This window comes from Rhinolophus sinicus, linkage group LG14, assembly GCF_036562045.2.
Source record: "Rhinolophus sinicus isolate RSC01 linkage group LG14, ASM3656204v1, whole genome shotgun sequence".
Classification (NCBI taxonomy): Eukaryota; Metazoa; Chordata; class Mammalia; order Chiroptera; family Rhinolophidae; genus Rhinolophus; species Rhinolophus sinicus.
In genome coordinates, this window is record NC_133763.1 from 29,461,863 (window position 1) to 29,478,657 (window position 16,795).

Consider the following 16,795-nt stretch of genomic DNA (forward strand, 5'->3'; position numbering starts at 1 on the left):
CCATTTTATTAAGTGTTTTAATCATAAATGGATGTTGTATCTTGTCAAATGCTTTTTCTGCATCAATTGATATAATCATATGATTTTTGTCCTTTATTTTGTTTATGTGATGTATCACATTGATGGATTTGCGTATGTTGAACCATCCTTGTGCCCCGGGGATGAACCCCACTTGGTCGTGATGAATAATCTTTTTAATGCATTGTTGTATTCGATTTGCTAGAATTTTATTTAGGATTTTTGCATCGGTATTCATCAGAGATATTGGTCTGTAGTTTTCTTTTTTGTGTTGTCCTTACCAGGTTTTGGTATCAGGGTAATGTTGGCCTCATAAAATGAGTTAGGGAGTACTGTCTCTTCTTCAAATTTTTGGAAGAGTTTGAGCAGGATTGGTATTAGATCCTCTTTGAAGGTTTGGTAGAATTCACTAGTGAAGCCATCTGGTCCCGGACTTTTGCTTTTGGGAAGGTTTTGGATGACTGATTCAATTTTGTTACTGGTGATCGGTCTGTTTAGATTTTCCAGTTCTTCATGGTTCAGCCTTGGAAGGCTATATGTTTCTAAGAACTTGTCCATTTCTTCTAGGTTGTTGAATTTGGTGGCATATAGTCCTTCATAGTATTCTTGGATGATCCTTTGTATTTCTGTGGTGTCCGTGATAACTTCCCCTTTTACGTTTCTGATTTTGTTAATCAGTGTCTTCTCTCTTTTATCTTAGTAAGTCTAGCCAAGGGTTTGTCAATTATGTTAATCTTTTCAAAGAACCAGCTCTTTGTCACATTAATTTTTCTATTGTCTTTTTGTTCTCTATTTCATTTAGTTCTGCTCTAATTTTTGTTATTTCCTTTCTTCTGCTGACCTTGGATTTCACTTGTTCTTCTTTTTCTAGTTCTTTAAGGTGTAACATGAGGTTATTTATTTGGGAGTTTTCTTGTTTCTTGAGATAGGCCTGTAATGACATAAATTTCCCTCTTAAAACTGCTTTCGCTGCATCCCAAAAGTTTTGGTAGGATGTATTTTCATTGTCATTTGTTTCTATGTATCTTTTGATCTCTCCTCTAACTTCTTCTTTAACCCAGTCCTTCTTTAAAAGTATGTTGTTTAATCTCCATGTATTTGTGTTTTTTCCCGCTTTCTTTTTACAGTTGATATCCAATTTCAAAGCCTTGTGATCAGAGAATATGCATGGTATGATTTCAATCTTCTTAAATTTGTTGAGACTGATTTTATGTCCCAATATATGGTCTATGCTTGAGAATGTTCCATGTACACTAGAAAAGAATGTGTAGTCTGATGTTTTAGGATGAAGTGCTCTATAAATGTCAATTATGTCCATTTCATCTAATGTGTCATTTAGGGCTACTATTTCGTTATTTATTTTCTGTTTGGATGATCTATCCATAGCTGTCAATGATGTATTTAAGTCCCCTAGTATAATTGTGTTTTGGTCAATTTCTCCCTTTAGTTCTGTTAGTAGTTGCTTGGTGTATTTCGGTGCTCCCTGATTGGGGGCATAAATATTGATGACTGTTATGTCTTCTTGTTGTACAGTCCCTTCACCATTATGAAATGTCCATCTTTGTCTCTTGTTATCTGTTTCACCTTGAAGTCTGTTTCATCTGATATCATTATGGCTACACCTGATTTTCTCTGGGTACCATTTGCTTGGAGTGTCAATTTCCACCCTTTCACTTTGAGTCTATGCTTGTCCTTGTAGCTGAGATGTGTCTCTTGGAGACAGCATATGGTTGGGTTTAGTTTTTGATCCAATCTGCTACTCTGTGCCTTTTTATTGGTGAGTTCAGTCCATTTACATTTAGGGTGATTATTGATATGTGAGGATTTCCTGTCATTCTATCTTTAGTTTTCTGGTAAGGCTGTGTCTCCATTGTTTCTTTGCCTCTTTGTTGTTGTCTATTATTTCTGTGTGGTGGTATTCTATGATGTTTCCCTCTGTTTCTTCTTTTATTTCAGTATATATTTCAGTTCTGGATTTTTTTGAGTGGTTACCCTTAAGTTTATGTAAAAGAAAGTTTGATATTTAGAGTATTCCATTTTCTTCAGCACGCTTACTTTCTCCATTCCCATATTACGGTTCAGGCCTTTACTCTCCCCCTTTTTGAGTTTTGGTTGCCACAAATTGTCCCTGTTGATGGTGGTCGAATAGCCTCCTTTAGTATTTCTTGTAGTGCAGGTCGTGTATTAGAAAATTCCCTCAGCTTCTGTATGTCTGGAAAGGTCTTTATTCCTCCTTCATATCTAAAGGATATCTTTGCTGGATATATTATTCTTGGCTCATGATTTCTCTCTTTCAATAGTTTGAATATTTGGTTCCACTCCCTCCTGGCTTGTAGAGTTTCTGCTGAAAAATCTGATGATAATCTAATGGGCTTTCCTTTGTAAGTTACCGTCTTCTTTTCCCTGGCTGCCTTGAGGATTCTTTCTTTGTCGTTGATTTTAGACAGCTTCAATACAATGTGCCTTGGAGAAGGCCTGTTGGGATTGAGGTAACTAGGTGTTCTATTTGCTTCTTGGATTCGAGGGTCCAGTTCTGTCCACAAATTTGGGAAGTTCTCATCGACAATTTGTTTGAATATATTCTCTGTTCCTTCTCTCTTTCTTCTCCTTCTGGTATGCCCATTATTCTTATATTGCTCTTTCTGATGGAGTCAGAAAGTTCTTGTAGAGTTCTTTCATTTCTTTTAAGTCTCAAGTCTCTTTCTTCTTCTATCTGTGTCATTTCCAGGTTTCTATCTTCGATGTCACTGATTCTTTCCTCCATCTGGTCAACTCTACTACCTACGCTGGTTATTTCATTCTTAATTTCTTCTATTGAGTTCTTAATCTCCAGAAATTCTATTTGGTTCTTTTTTAAAATTTCAATCTCTTTCGTAAAATGCTCATCATGTTCTTTGATTGAGTTTCTGAGTTCATTTAACTGCCTATCTGTGTTTTCTTGTATCTCGTTGAGTTTTTTCAGAACTGCAATTTTGAATTCTCTGTCATTTAAGTCACATATTTCTGTATCTTTAAATGCCTTCTCTGGAGATTTTTCACTTTCTTTCTGAGCTATCTTGTTGCCTTGGTTATTCATGGCGATTACTGGTTTACTATTTCTCTTCCTAGACATCTACAGTAGTGTCTTCTGCAACAGGTTGATAGGAAGTGTTCTTTCTTTTGTTTGTCAGTACTTGTTGTTAGAATGTTTTATTATTTCTCCAACTGCAACTTATTTTTCTTCTCCCACACGGTAGTGCTATGTTTTCTCTGCACTATTCCAACTTCTCACACAATGGGGGGATTCCCTGGGAGACGGGCTTCTCCTCTGTTAATAGTTCGTCTAGGTCACAGGGCGCAGTGTCCCGGTGGGTATGCGGAGAGCTTTTGATGTTCCAAAGCTCTTCCAGCTCCTGATTCAGAGCCCCTATGTTTCAGCAGTTCTGTTTACTCCTGCAGGGATCCGCCCAGCTAGGTGGGGTCAGGGGCGGGGTGAGTTGTGAGAGGTGTCCCAGAGCAATGGCGGCGACCACCACCACAGCCGGTCCTGCTTCCACAGCTCCCTTATCTTTGCCGGAACTAGTTGGGCTGCGAATTTGTATCTGCGGTCCACAGTTCTCAGAACAGCAAATATTCTATTCTTTTGATCTGAAACGGCTACTGCTCCGCTTCTACCACCGGGCATGTGGGGGCGGGGTGAGCTCTGGGAGGGGAGGGAGGGGTCGGCTAGTCTCAGTGCCTAAGGCTTCCGTTCTCTGCTTGGCAGTGAGGGCTTAAACCACCGTTTTCAGCCTTCTTCCCTCAGTCTTTTCTCCAAGGTCTCTGCCGTGAGCGTTGGGTTCAGCCATGTTATATGCTTCCCCCATCAGCCGTGTGGGCCATAAAGCAGAGCCCTAGCAGTCCGAGTTCTTCCCTCTCCCACAGGTGCAGTAGTTTCTGGAAGCAGTGAGCTCGGAGCACTGAGCTAGGTCTGCGTCCTGTGCCAGCGCGGCTCTGTTTCCACACTTCTCCCTTCCTTCCTCCCCCCCGCTCGCGCGATTCTCCCACCTGTAGGTGACTTCGGTAGTCAGCCTCTTCGTCTTGCCTGTCTGCTCTGCAGGGAGTCCTTTGTGGAGTTTTTGTTGTTCGATTCGTTGTAAATTCTAGGGGAGCTTTACAGAGGCTCACCTCATGCCGCCATTTTTCCTCCTCCAAAATTTTATTTTAATAAAAAAAAATCTGTATTAGTTTTCTAGGCCTGCCATAACAAATACAAACAACTGGGTGGCTTAAACGTCAGAAATTTATTTCTCATTATCTTGGTGCCTAGAAGTCCAAGATGTTGGCAGGTTTTATTTCCTTTAAGGCCTCTCTCCTTGGTTTGCAGATGACTGCCTTTTTACTACCTTCCATCTGTGTGTGAAAATGTCTATGTCCTTATCTTTTTTTATAAGAACACCAGTTATATTTGATTAGGGCCAATGTATATGACCTCATTTTACCTTAATATCTCTTTAAAGCCCTGCCTTCATTCTGAGGTACTTGGGATTAGCACTTTAATTTATGAATTTGTGGGGGAAGGGCCATTCAGCCCATGATTGTGTCAAATCATACCTATTTATTTGAAACCTGCTTTTCCCGTTTAACACCATAACAGGAATGCCTTTCCATGTCAATACAATATAGTGCCAAAAAATGTATATGCGTTTTAAGAAAGGAAAGAAACTATATTAAAATGGTAATACTCAATATATACCAATAACAAAAGATGAATACAAGTCACTTTGACTTCTGCAGTTTCAAGAGGTGCTCAAAGTGGTTACTATCAGCATCCAGACATTTCTGATTTTCTGATTATGGTGAACTACTGTTTGAACAACATTGATCAAAGTGTTAACATCTCTTAAAATGTGTACAGATAGTTTTGGCACCTCCACACTAAGGTGTGACAATTAAGTTCGTGAAGTTGCCACCATGTACTTACATCAGCAGCACTGTAGAAACAGCTTGGTAAGGTTTCATAACCTTGATATACCAGTTTCTCACAACTGTGTTCGTGTCAACATGTGGTGGTGTCTTGCCGAGTGGCGTTCATTATTGCTATTGCATGTTTTTGTGTGCCATCACAAGACTGTCTGAATTTGAATTATAGCAATGAACAAACATTAAATTTCTTTTTAAACTTGGCAAGAGTGGAAGTGAAATCAGGGACATGTTAGTCCAAGTTTATGGGGATAATACCATGAAGAAAACAGCAGTGTACAAATGGACTAAATGTTTTTCTGAGAGGAGAGAATGTATCACTGATGAAGAGAGGTCAGAGTGGCCGGTAACGAGCAGAACTGATGAAAACATTGCAAAAAATCATTGAATTGTGCATCAAAATCAATGGCTGACTGTGAAAAGCATAGTAGACCAAGTAAACATTGATAGAGAAACAGTTAGGAAAATCTTAACTGAAAATCTTTGCATGAGAAAGGTGTGTGTAAAAATGATCCAAAAGGGGCTCACTGATGAACAAAAGCAAAGGAGAGTTGAAGTTTGCCAAGACCTTGTGGAGAGGCAAGATGAAGTTTTGGGCCACATTATCACTGATGATGAAATATGGGTGTACCAATACGACTCTGAAACAAAGCATCAAAATGCACAATGGAACTCAGACAACTCTCCATGGCCAAAAAATTTCCGTCAGTCCAAATCAAGAGTCAAAATGATGTTGCTAAGTCTTCTTGATATCAGAGGGATTATTCATTATGAATTTGTACCAACTGGACAAACAGTTGACCAAGTTTACTGTTTGAAAACGCTGAAAAGGTTGCATGAAATAGTTAGATGAAAACGATCTGAACTTTTTGCCAACAATTCATGGCTCTTGCATTAGGACAACGTACTAGCTGACACAACACTCTCTGTGAGGGAGTTTTTAGCCAGCAAACAAATAACTGTATTGGAACACACTCCCTACTCACATGATCTGGCCCCCAATGACTTCTTCTTTACCTGAAAATAAAGGAAATATTGAAAGGAAGACCTTTTGATGACATTCAGGACACCAAAGGTAATACGATGACAGCTCTGATGGCCATTTCAGAAAAAGAGTTCCAAAATTGCATTGAAGGGTAGAATAGGCACTGGCATAGGTGCATAGCTTCCTAACAGAAGTACTTCGAATGTCACCATAGTGATATTCAGCAATAAGTTATGTGGCACTTTGTCTAAGATGAGTCGCGAACTTAATTGTCAGACCCGTGTCTGTGTGTGTGTGTATGTGTGTGTATGTATGTACACACACACACGTGTACTCTAAAATTAAACAAGACCTTGTAATAAAGTCTTGTCACATGAGTTTATTTATGTTTATAGCTTAAGATTTTCGAAATGGGGATGCTGAGGCAAAGGATAGAATATTTCATATGTTTTTGATACATTTTATCAGATCACCAAAAATTGTACCAAATTATACTCACATGGGCAGTATAAATGAGTTCCAATTTCTTCCTCCAAATTTCACCAACACTGAGTATTATCATTTAAAAAATCATTAATATTAATAATTTGATTAAAAGAAAATGCTTTGTTATTATTGTTTAAATTTGCAATTTTTTATCACAAATGTGGTTAAGCTCTTTGTGTTTATTCACCATTTATATTTCTTTTTTTGTTAATATTCTAATTATGTCTTCTGCCCGTTTTAATATCTACATTTTCTATGACTTCAATTTTATATTTAACCACATTTTGTTTAGAATGTTTTATTTTGCTTAATTTTGTTTCAAATATGGCATATTGTATAATCTTTTCTACAACACAACTGTTATACGTTTCTGGGCTTTTGTTTGTTTTCTGATTTTTCTTACATATGTGTCATTTGTTTTAATTGGTATCATATATATGATAATACAACCCCATCTATATACTTCTCTTTCAAATATCTTTGGGCATATAATATTATATGTGAATATGAGTAGCATTGTGTTAATTTTCCAGACAATAAAATTCCAACTGGGTTTCTTTATATCAAACAGTCCTGTGGATTGGATTTAGGCTAGTTATTATTTTTTTCCTCTGGCACTCAATTTAGGATTCTTTAAAAATCTCACCCTAGTTTTTTTTTTTTTTTATATGAGTAGATCAGATGTTTATATAATTATCAGTAAGATCTTAATTTGTTGAGCAAAATGTTATTGGTGCTTAGTTGAATACATATCGGCTTGAAGTTTTAGAAAGGGCTTTCATTTTATGCTTTTCTTTGACATTACTCCTATATTAATCCTACTTTTCTGCCAAGTCAGAAAAATTACCAAGTTACCAAGACTGAGAGTCTGATATTAATATGTATCACATCTTCTTCCTAGTTTCAGGTAAACTTTTTGATGTAGATATAACTTCAAATAGACTTGCTTACTTTTAGAGAATTTTTTTTCAGGAAGTCAAACACTCTTCTCCTTACATTCTATGCTCTAAGTTTGACAAATATGTATTTTAGGCAAAACGTTTTCCCCAGACTCCTTTCCCCTACTTCTTCTATGATTCATAACCTGGCTAATTCCTGTTCATCTACTTTAGGGAAGGCTCTCCTGACCACTAACACCTCTACGACATATATACTTCTGGTGCTGTTTCTATGTCTATAGCATAACCTGCACTAATATATTGCTTTAATTAACAATTTATATACTAGACTGTAATCTCCATGAATACTGAGGATTGTCTAAATTGTTCACCTTTGTAGACCTAGAACCAAGCATAATGTTTGGCATAAAGTATGTGGTAATAAACAAATAAATAAAATACTGAATCACTAAGAACATAGTAATATTTTACATTAAGTCGAATATTAGTTAAATACCATCACTTAATTCCTTTGTGTGTGTACATTTGTGTGGCTTATACATGTGTACATTTGAATCTGGGATTTGAGGGAGAATGTTGGGGTTCTAGTGAGCCTATAGTCTTCTCATTGCATTTAATGGTGATTCTACATGTAACTAATAAGTTTTAGCATCTTTGCCCATTGAAGTAGCTGGGAAGGAGAAGAATCATTCTCTCTAGTACTGTCCTTATGTAAAAAGGAGCAAACCCTGAGTTTGATGGAAGAATCAGGGTATTCATTTGTACACGCAAATGAATTAGAGCTTTGCACTAACCACCCTTCTACACCCCACCTTTCCACCCTACAACCATTAATTAGTTTTCACAAAACATCACTGACTTCATCTGGGACCAGATTTCAATGTTGTTATATTATGGGAGACCCTGACTTTTGTTTGTATTTTTTTCTTATCACTGTAGATCTATGCATATGTCTTTGAAAACATCAAGTCTGTTCAACTGGAAGCACTGCTTTTATCCTTGCTGAGCATTGTGGTACTTGTTCTGGTTAAAGAGTTGAACGAAAAATTTAAAAGGAAAATTAAAGTTGTTCTTCCTGTTGATTTAATTTTGGTAAGTATGAAATCAACATTTACGTTTGGCTTTATGTTTGCCAGTTGCAAAATGGCATGCCGAGATTCACTATATTGTCTACAGTAACCCACAGTTACTCTGATCTCTCAATAAAAGAGGGCTAATTTGGTGTACAATTCTGTAATTGTAATCCCAATAAACTTTAATTTTAAAAAAAGTGCTAAAAATCACATGCTAGATTATGTCATAAAATGGCAGCCTGAGGTGAGCCTCTTGAAATATCCCCTGTAATTCACAACAAATTGAACAACTATAATTCCACAAAGGACTCCCTGAGCAACAGATAGGCAAGACAAAGAGATGCACAACTGTAGTCAACAAAAGGTGGGCAAATTGGGTGAGCAGGGGAGGAGGGATGGGAAAAATGTGGAGACGCAGGCCACACGGGTATAGGTGCGTACTGGAGCTTGAAGCTCCAAGCTCCCTGCAATCCGGAACTACCTACCACAGCCAACAGAGAGGGAAGAATTTGGACTGCTAGTGCTCCAGTTATGGCCCACAGTCCTCCTGAAGGATAAATACATAACACGGTTGAACCCAACACTCAGGGCAGAGACCTCGGAGCAAAGACTGAGGGGAGAAGTGTGAAAACTCCAGTTTAAGCCCTCACTGCCAAGCAGAGGATGGAAGGCTTAGGCACAGAGCCTAGCCAACCCTTCTCTACCCTCACAGAGCTCACACCACCCCCACCTGCCCAGTGCTAGAAATGGCATGATAGCAGTGTCAGATCAAAAGAACAGAATATTTGCAGTTCTGAGAACTACAGCCACGGACTTGCAGCCCAACTAGTTACGGCGAAGGGGAGGGAGCCTTGGGTGCAAGATGGGCTGTGCTGGTGGTCACTGCCATTGCTCTGGGCCACCTCTCACAACCGACCCAGCACCTGTCCCCACCGATCTGGGAAGATCCCTGCAGGAGTAAACAGAGCCGCTGACATACACAGGCTCTGAAACTTGTGCAGGAAGAGCTTTAGAACTTCAGAAGCTCTCCACATTCCTCCATGGAAGCAGTGCACTATGACCCAGGCAACCTGTTCACAGAGGAGAAGCCGGCCTTCCAGGGAATCCCCCCATTGTGTGAGAAGCCAGACAGTGCAGAAAAAATATAACACTACAGCGTGAGAGAGAATAAAAGTCTGCAACTGGAGAGAAAATAAAACATTCTACAAACACCTACTGGAAAACAAAAGAAAGACTTCTTCCTATCAACGTGTTGCAGAACCCACTCCTGTAGATGCCTAAAAAGAGAAATAATAGTTCATTATTATGAATAATCAAGGTAACAAAGCAGCTCAGAAAGAAAATGAAACGTCTCCAGAAAATGAACTTAAAGTTATGGAAATATGGGACTAAATGACAGATAATTCAAGATTGCAGTTCTTAAAAAATGCAATGAGATGCAAGAAAGCACAGACAGGCAGTTTAATGAAATCAGAAACACAATCAAAGAAAAAAATGAACATTTTCTGAAAGAGACTGAAAATTTTAAGAAGAACCAAATAGAAACTCTGGAGATTAAGAACTCATTAAAGGAAATGAAGAATGAAATAGCCAGCTTAGGTAACAGAGTTGACCAGCTGGAGGAAAGAGTCAATGATATCAAAGAGACAAATCTGGAAAAGACAGGATAAGAGAAGAGAGAGCTATAAAACTTAAAAGAAATGAAAGAACTCTACAATAACTTCCTGACTTCCTCAGAAAAAGCAATATAATAACAATAGGCATACCAGAAGGAGAAGAAAGGGAGAAGAGAACGGAGAGAGTATTCAAACAAATAGTCAACGAGAACTTCCCAAACTTGCGGAAAGAACTGGATCCTCACATCTAAGAAGCAAATAGAACACCAAATGACCTCAATGCCAACAGGCCTTCTCCACAGCAAATTGTATTGAAACTGTCAAAAATTAAACAAAGAAAGAATCTTCAAGGCAGCCAGGGAAAAGAAGATGGTAATCTACAAAGGAAAACCCATTAGATTACCATCAGATTTTTCAGCAGAAACTCTACAAGTCAGGAGGGAGTGGAATCAAATATTCAAACTATTGAAAGAGAGAAATTATGAGCCAAGAATAATATATCCAGCAAAGATGTCCTTTAGATATGAAGGAGGAATAAAGACCTTTCCAGACATACAGAAGCTGAGGGAATTTTCTAACACATGACCTGCATTACAAGAAATACTAAAGGAAGCTATTTGTCCAGCAACAAAAAAGCAAAAGAATACAAAACCATGAGTAGTATTAGGGAGAGACAGAAGTAGGAAATGGCAACCCCTACACCAAATAAGACACTATGCACGTAAACATCACATACAGGGTAAAGAAGGAAAAGAAAAACCACTTTAAAAAAAGAGGAAAAAGACAACTTGCTACTGCAGTGTAGAAATCAACTCACAGCATAAATAGGGATAATATGTGACAACAAAAATAGAAAAGGGGAGACAGCAAAGGTCTGGACCGGCACAAGAGAATGGAGAGAGTAAGCATACTGAAGAAAGTGGAATACTCTAAATATGAAACTTTCTTTTACATTAACTTAATAGTAACTACTCAAAAAAATCCAGAATTGAAATATATAACATAAAAAAAGAGGAAATACAGGGAGAAGTCATAGAATACCACCACACTGAAATAAAAGACAGCAACAAAAAGGCAAAGAAACAATAGAGACACCAGCCTACCAGAAAACCAGAGATAGGAAATTCTCATATATCAATAAGCACCCTAAATATAAGTGGACTGAACTCACCAATAAAAAGGCACAGAGTAGGAGGTTGGATCAAAAAACTAAACCCAACCATATGCTGCCTCCAAGAGACACATCTCAGATACAAGGACAAATGCAGATTCAAAGTGAAAGGGTGAAAACTGACACTCCAAGTAAATGGTATTGTAGCTATACTAATATCAGATGAAACAGACTTCAGGATAAAAAAGGTAACAAAAGACAAAGATGGACATTTCATAATGGTAAAGGGGACTATACAACAAGAAGACATAACAATCATCAATATTTATGCCCCCAATCAGGGAGCACCGAAATATATCAAGCAACTACTAACTGAACTAAAGGGAGAAATTGACCAAAACACAATTATACTAGGGGACTTAAATACATCATTGACAGCTATGGATAGATCATCCAAACAGAAAATGAATAAAGAAACAGCAGCCCTAAATGACACATTAGGTGAAATGGACATAATTGACATTTATAGAGCAAGATTTTGAAAAACAACACCTCCAATAAGGGGCTAATATCCAAAATATATAAGGAACTCATACCACTCAACACCAAAAAAAACAAACAATCCAATTAAAAAATGGGCAGAGGACCTGATTAGACATTTCTCCAAAGATACACAAATGGCTAATAGACATATGAAAAAATGTTCAACATCACTAATCATCAGAGAAATTCAAATAAAAACCACAATGAGATATCACCTCACATCAGTTAGAATAGCTATCATCAACAAGACAAATAACAAGTGTTGGAGAGGCTGTGGAGAAAAAGGAACCCTCATATACTCTTGGTGGGAATGCAGACTGGTGCAGCCTCTATGGAAGGCAGTGTGGAGGTCCCTCAAAAAACTAAGAATAGAATTACCATATGACCCAGCAATCGTCTCCTAGGTATCTATCCAAAAAATCTGAAAACATTTATCCGTAAAGATATATGTGCTCCAATGTTCATTGCAGCTTTATTTACAGTGGCCAAGACATGGAAACCAAAGTGCCCTTCGATAGACGATTGTATAAAGAAGTTGTGGTATATATACACAATGGAATACTATTGTGCCACAAAAAAAGATAAAATAGTACCTTTTGCGACAACATGGATGGATCTTGAGATTACTATGCTGAGCGAAATAGGTCAGACAGAAAAAGTTGAGAACCATATGATTTCACTGATATATGGAATATAAAACTGAAGAAACAAGACAAACAAAGAAACAAAAACTCATAGACATAGAAAATAGTTTAGTGGTTACCAGAGGGTAAGGGTGTAGGGGATGGTAGATGAGGGTAAAGGGGTACAATATATGTTGATGAAAAGAAAACTGACTCTGGGTGGTGAACACACAATGTGATATATACATGATGTATTACAGAATTGTATACCTGAAATCTATGTAACTTTACTAACAATTGTCGCCCCAATGAACTTTAATATATATAAAAAAGAAACCTAAAAAAAAGAGGGCTAATTTGTGTGACTATACATTAATGCAAGAACAGGAAACATTTTGAGTCAATAATTTTGAAAAGGAGGCACACATGTTTTCCATTTACACACCATTTCTCATATGCTTGTAATTTTTTTTTACATAAATAAGAAAACATATAAACTAAGATTTTGATTATGGAGACATTTCTAAGGGTGAAAATCAAAAGATCTCTGTCATGATTTTCCCTAAAGCAATAACAAAATCATAGCACATTGTATTGATTTGGCATCTGTATGATATGCATAGAAATATTATTAATTTACAAATGCCCATTAATGATTGGCAGATCTATTAACACTTTTTCCCTGACCTAATTTTGCTTTATTGAAAGGCTACTCAAAAAAAAAAAAAAAAAAAAAGAAAGGCTACTCATAATTTTCACTGGCCAGGGTTGGTACTCTGATATTTTTGTTGTTGTTGTTGTTGTACTTGGCAAAGCAATAAGTTATATTTTGCTCCATAAAGGTTTATGACATTAAAACATACATTTTGAAATTTCAAGAGCTTCTACTGAGAACTCTTAATTAAAAGCCTTAAATTGGAAAGGAAATGTTAACACAACCGCAGTCTACTAACTTATCATTAGTTGGCTTTAGTATTTTTTAATGGTCTTTGGTTTATACATGTATATGAAAAGTCATGTCTAAATAATTTCACTTATTGAAATATTCCTTTATGATGCTTAAATGATGTAAGTTTATGTAAATGTATAAGGTTACCACATTAAAAACTGTCTCTAAGGGATATGACTTATTTGTGTAGAACTAAGATGGATGGCTTCTTTCCATAATTAGGCATTGGATGATTCTATACTCTTGATAATTTGTGGAGATATGTTTGACACATGTGATCTATATTACGTGTGTGTTTTTCTATTTCAAATAAGACATTAAACTGGAAGGTACTATGATTATTGGTAGTTATTGCAGCAACAACTGTGAACCATTTTATTTTACTCCAAAGTCCTGTAGGCATTAAGAAATTCTTATTATATGTTTGGAAGCTTTATTACATAAGTTTCATGAAACCAGAATTGAAAATAAACTCAGGGAAGAAGAACCTTGAGCTAGTATTAAAACAGTTGCTTATTCAATGCAAAAACAATAAGAATTATCCTTATTAAAAAATATAAGGTAATCTTTACACAGTGTTGTCCTTAATATTTGCAAGACCCAAGGCAAACTATAACTTAAAAGTTACACTTCAAAATGTTAAATAAAACAGGTTCTCCTTCCCTATCTTGACTAAAACACCTTAATGATTACCTTGAAAGTCAAGTTAGAATAAAGAATTCACCTGATCCTTTAAGTTCTGCCAGAATATGGCAGCATGGGGGGAGCCAGCCCCTTGGTCTGCCCCTTCTCTTCCTACTCCAGCTCTATCCCACCTACAAGGTAATTGATGTATATCTATATATCTATATCTGTATTTATATTATCTATCTATCTATCTATCATCTATCTATCTATCTATCTATCTATCTATCTATCTATCTATCTATCTATCTATCTATCTATCTATCATCTATCTATCATCTATCCTTGCTCCACTATATAGGCTCCAAACACCTCTTCACTCTTCTACCACCACACCTGTTCCTTAGTCTTCCCTTGGATCACAGTGGGAGGATAGACCTGGGGAATATACTCTGGAAACAGGTTTGGGGACATTTGGGCAGGAAATTATATATTCCTGATTATCCAGAGTGGGGTTCAGAAAGAAGGGTACAGGTTTGAGTTGGGCATTTGCCCTCACAAAGCTCCAATCCAATGAGAAGGGCTCAAAAACAGAGAAGGGCCAGAATAGAGCCCTCTAAACCATAAAGCCTGCCTGGGACAGGTTCCTGTCTTACACAGGTCTAAGGTAGTTCTAGCCTTATATACACATATAATATCGAAGACAGACCAATAAATGGACTGATAAAGGAAGTTTAATTACGTTAAAGAAATATAGTGAGGAAGTAAGATCCTGTCTGAAAGTCCAATTCAGTGGCTTAGGTTGCTTAATTTTAATATTGGTTATGTGTATTGAACATCATGTATGCTTCCATTTTCAATAACAATGGAGGATCTTGTGGCTATAGTACATTTTACTTTATAGTTCACAGTATTCTCTGACCTGATATAAACATTTCATGAAAATTATTAGCAATTAAATTTATTAATTGGCTTAGGAATTTTTGAATATGTTAATACTTCTAATTCTAAGCTAATCATCTGTATTTTTAACTACTACTATCTCATTTAGAAAATACCATTATATCACAATATTTATAAGTAGGGTATTAATAATTAGATACTCCTTATTTTGCTAGTGTGATTTTGCTATATGATTTTTCTGGCCACAGATATGCCAAATTTGTACTTTAAATAGAAAATTGGGGTGTCTCTTTTTAACAAAAATGTAGCAGATGAAGTGTGATTAAAAAATATGGTGAATGTTTAAACTAAAAAATGATTACAGTAGAAGACACATTGCCATTAATCCCCGTCAAAATACTCCCCATCACTTTGAACACACTTATCCCATCGTTCTTGCCACTTTCTGAAGCAGTTCTGGAAGTCCTCTTTCATGAGTGTCTTTAGTTGCACTGTCATGGCTGCCTCGATGTCCTGAATCACTTTGAGTTTGGGGAAGAGCCAGGAATCTCACTGTGCCAGATCTGGTGAATAAGGTGGATGAGAATACACCGTTACATTTTTATTTGACAGAAATTGCCATATACCAGAAGCTATGTGTGACACACAGTGTCATCGTGAAGGTGGATGATTTATGGCACACTTTAAAGTACACCTTCTCTCAACCCTAGCTCACACCCAACTGACTGCACCAAACAAGTTGAAACTTGTCACACACTGTTACTAAGGTTCCACGCACCGTTTCTCATATTGAAGATCCCTGCCCTTCCATTGGATGGCACTTGGCAGCAGCATTCACTGTGTTTCTCGATCACAACAGAAAGGCTCCATGTCACACATCACTTCTGGTTTGGCAATTTCTGTCAAGTAAAAACATTACAGTATGTCCTCCTTCACTTTATTCATCAGATCTGGAACTGTGCAACTTCTGGCTCTTCCCCAAAGTTAAAGTAACCATGAAAGGTAAATGTTTTGAATTGATTAAGGACATTGAGTCAGCCACAACAGTGCAACTAAAGACACTGATAAAACAGGACTTCCAGAACTGCTTCAGAAAGTGGCAAGAATGATGGGATAAGTGTATTTGAAATGAGGGGGGAGTATTTTGAGGGGATTAATGGCAGTGTGTCTTTTACTGTAATAATTTTTTTGATTTAAACATTCACTGTATTTTTGTATCATACTTTGTGTAAATAATTCTAAACTGATATCAAATTGATACTATAACCATGTGAAATTTCCAGTACCTATTAAAATTATCAGAAGAATGAAAAGGGATTATGAAAATAAATGGAAAACATTAGGTGGCACGGCTGGTAAAACAAAGGCTGACCTGGGTTCTGAACATGCATTTAAAGGTGATCATGGATATAAGCAGAGAACACTTACTCTTGCTTGTCATATGTCATATGTCATCTATCATACCATATAACAGAGTGTAGGGTACCTGAGACTCTCTGGAGTATATTTTACTTCAAGAAATAGTAAAAGCTCAAAATTTAAAAATATGCAAGGAAACTATAAATCATTATTAATTACTAACCTATATTAGGAACATTGATGCAATATCTCAAAACATGCTATTTTATAAAGCATCCCTTCATGTCACAAAAGACAAGTGTTTAGGTTGATTGTGATGTCTTACACACAAACACACACACACACACACACACACACACACACACACACACACACACACACACATATACCTATAGTCTGTGTTTTGCTCCCCTTCAAAATTAGACATAATTGGGTTGTCCCAGGGTAGGCTATTAAAAAAACAAACAAAAATCATATTATGGGAAAGCCATTTAATTTTTGAGTCTGCAAATAAAGTGCTCTCAAATTTCAGAGGGATTTTTTTTATTTTTAAATTTCTTAGTTTTTAAAAATCTGTACAAATACTACATTACTCTTGATGATCATGAACAATATTTACTTTTAAAAATAGTTTTTAAAAAGAAGTTTGAAAGGCTAGTAATAAT

At 36.7% G+C, this 16,795-nt stretch overlaps 1 protein-coding gene across 1 annotated transcript in view; it reads left to right on the forward strand.

Annotated features, from left to right (window-relative positions):
* The window catches only part of SLC26A7 (solute carrier family 26 member 7), a 269,056-nt gene that overhangs the window by 130,674 nt on the left and 121,587 nt on the right, over positions 1-16,795 (forward strand). The window contains exon 5 of the mRNA XM_074318598.1: positions 8,269-8,421. Coding sequence (XP_074174699.1) covers positions 8,269-8,421 — 153 coding nt within the window. The remainder of the gene's footprint in view (positions 1-8,268; positions 8,422-16,795) is intronic.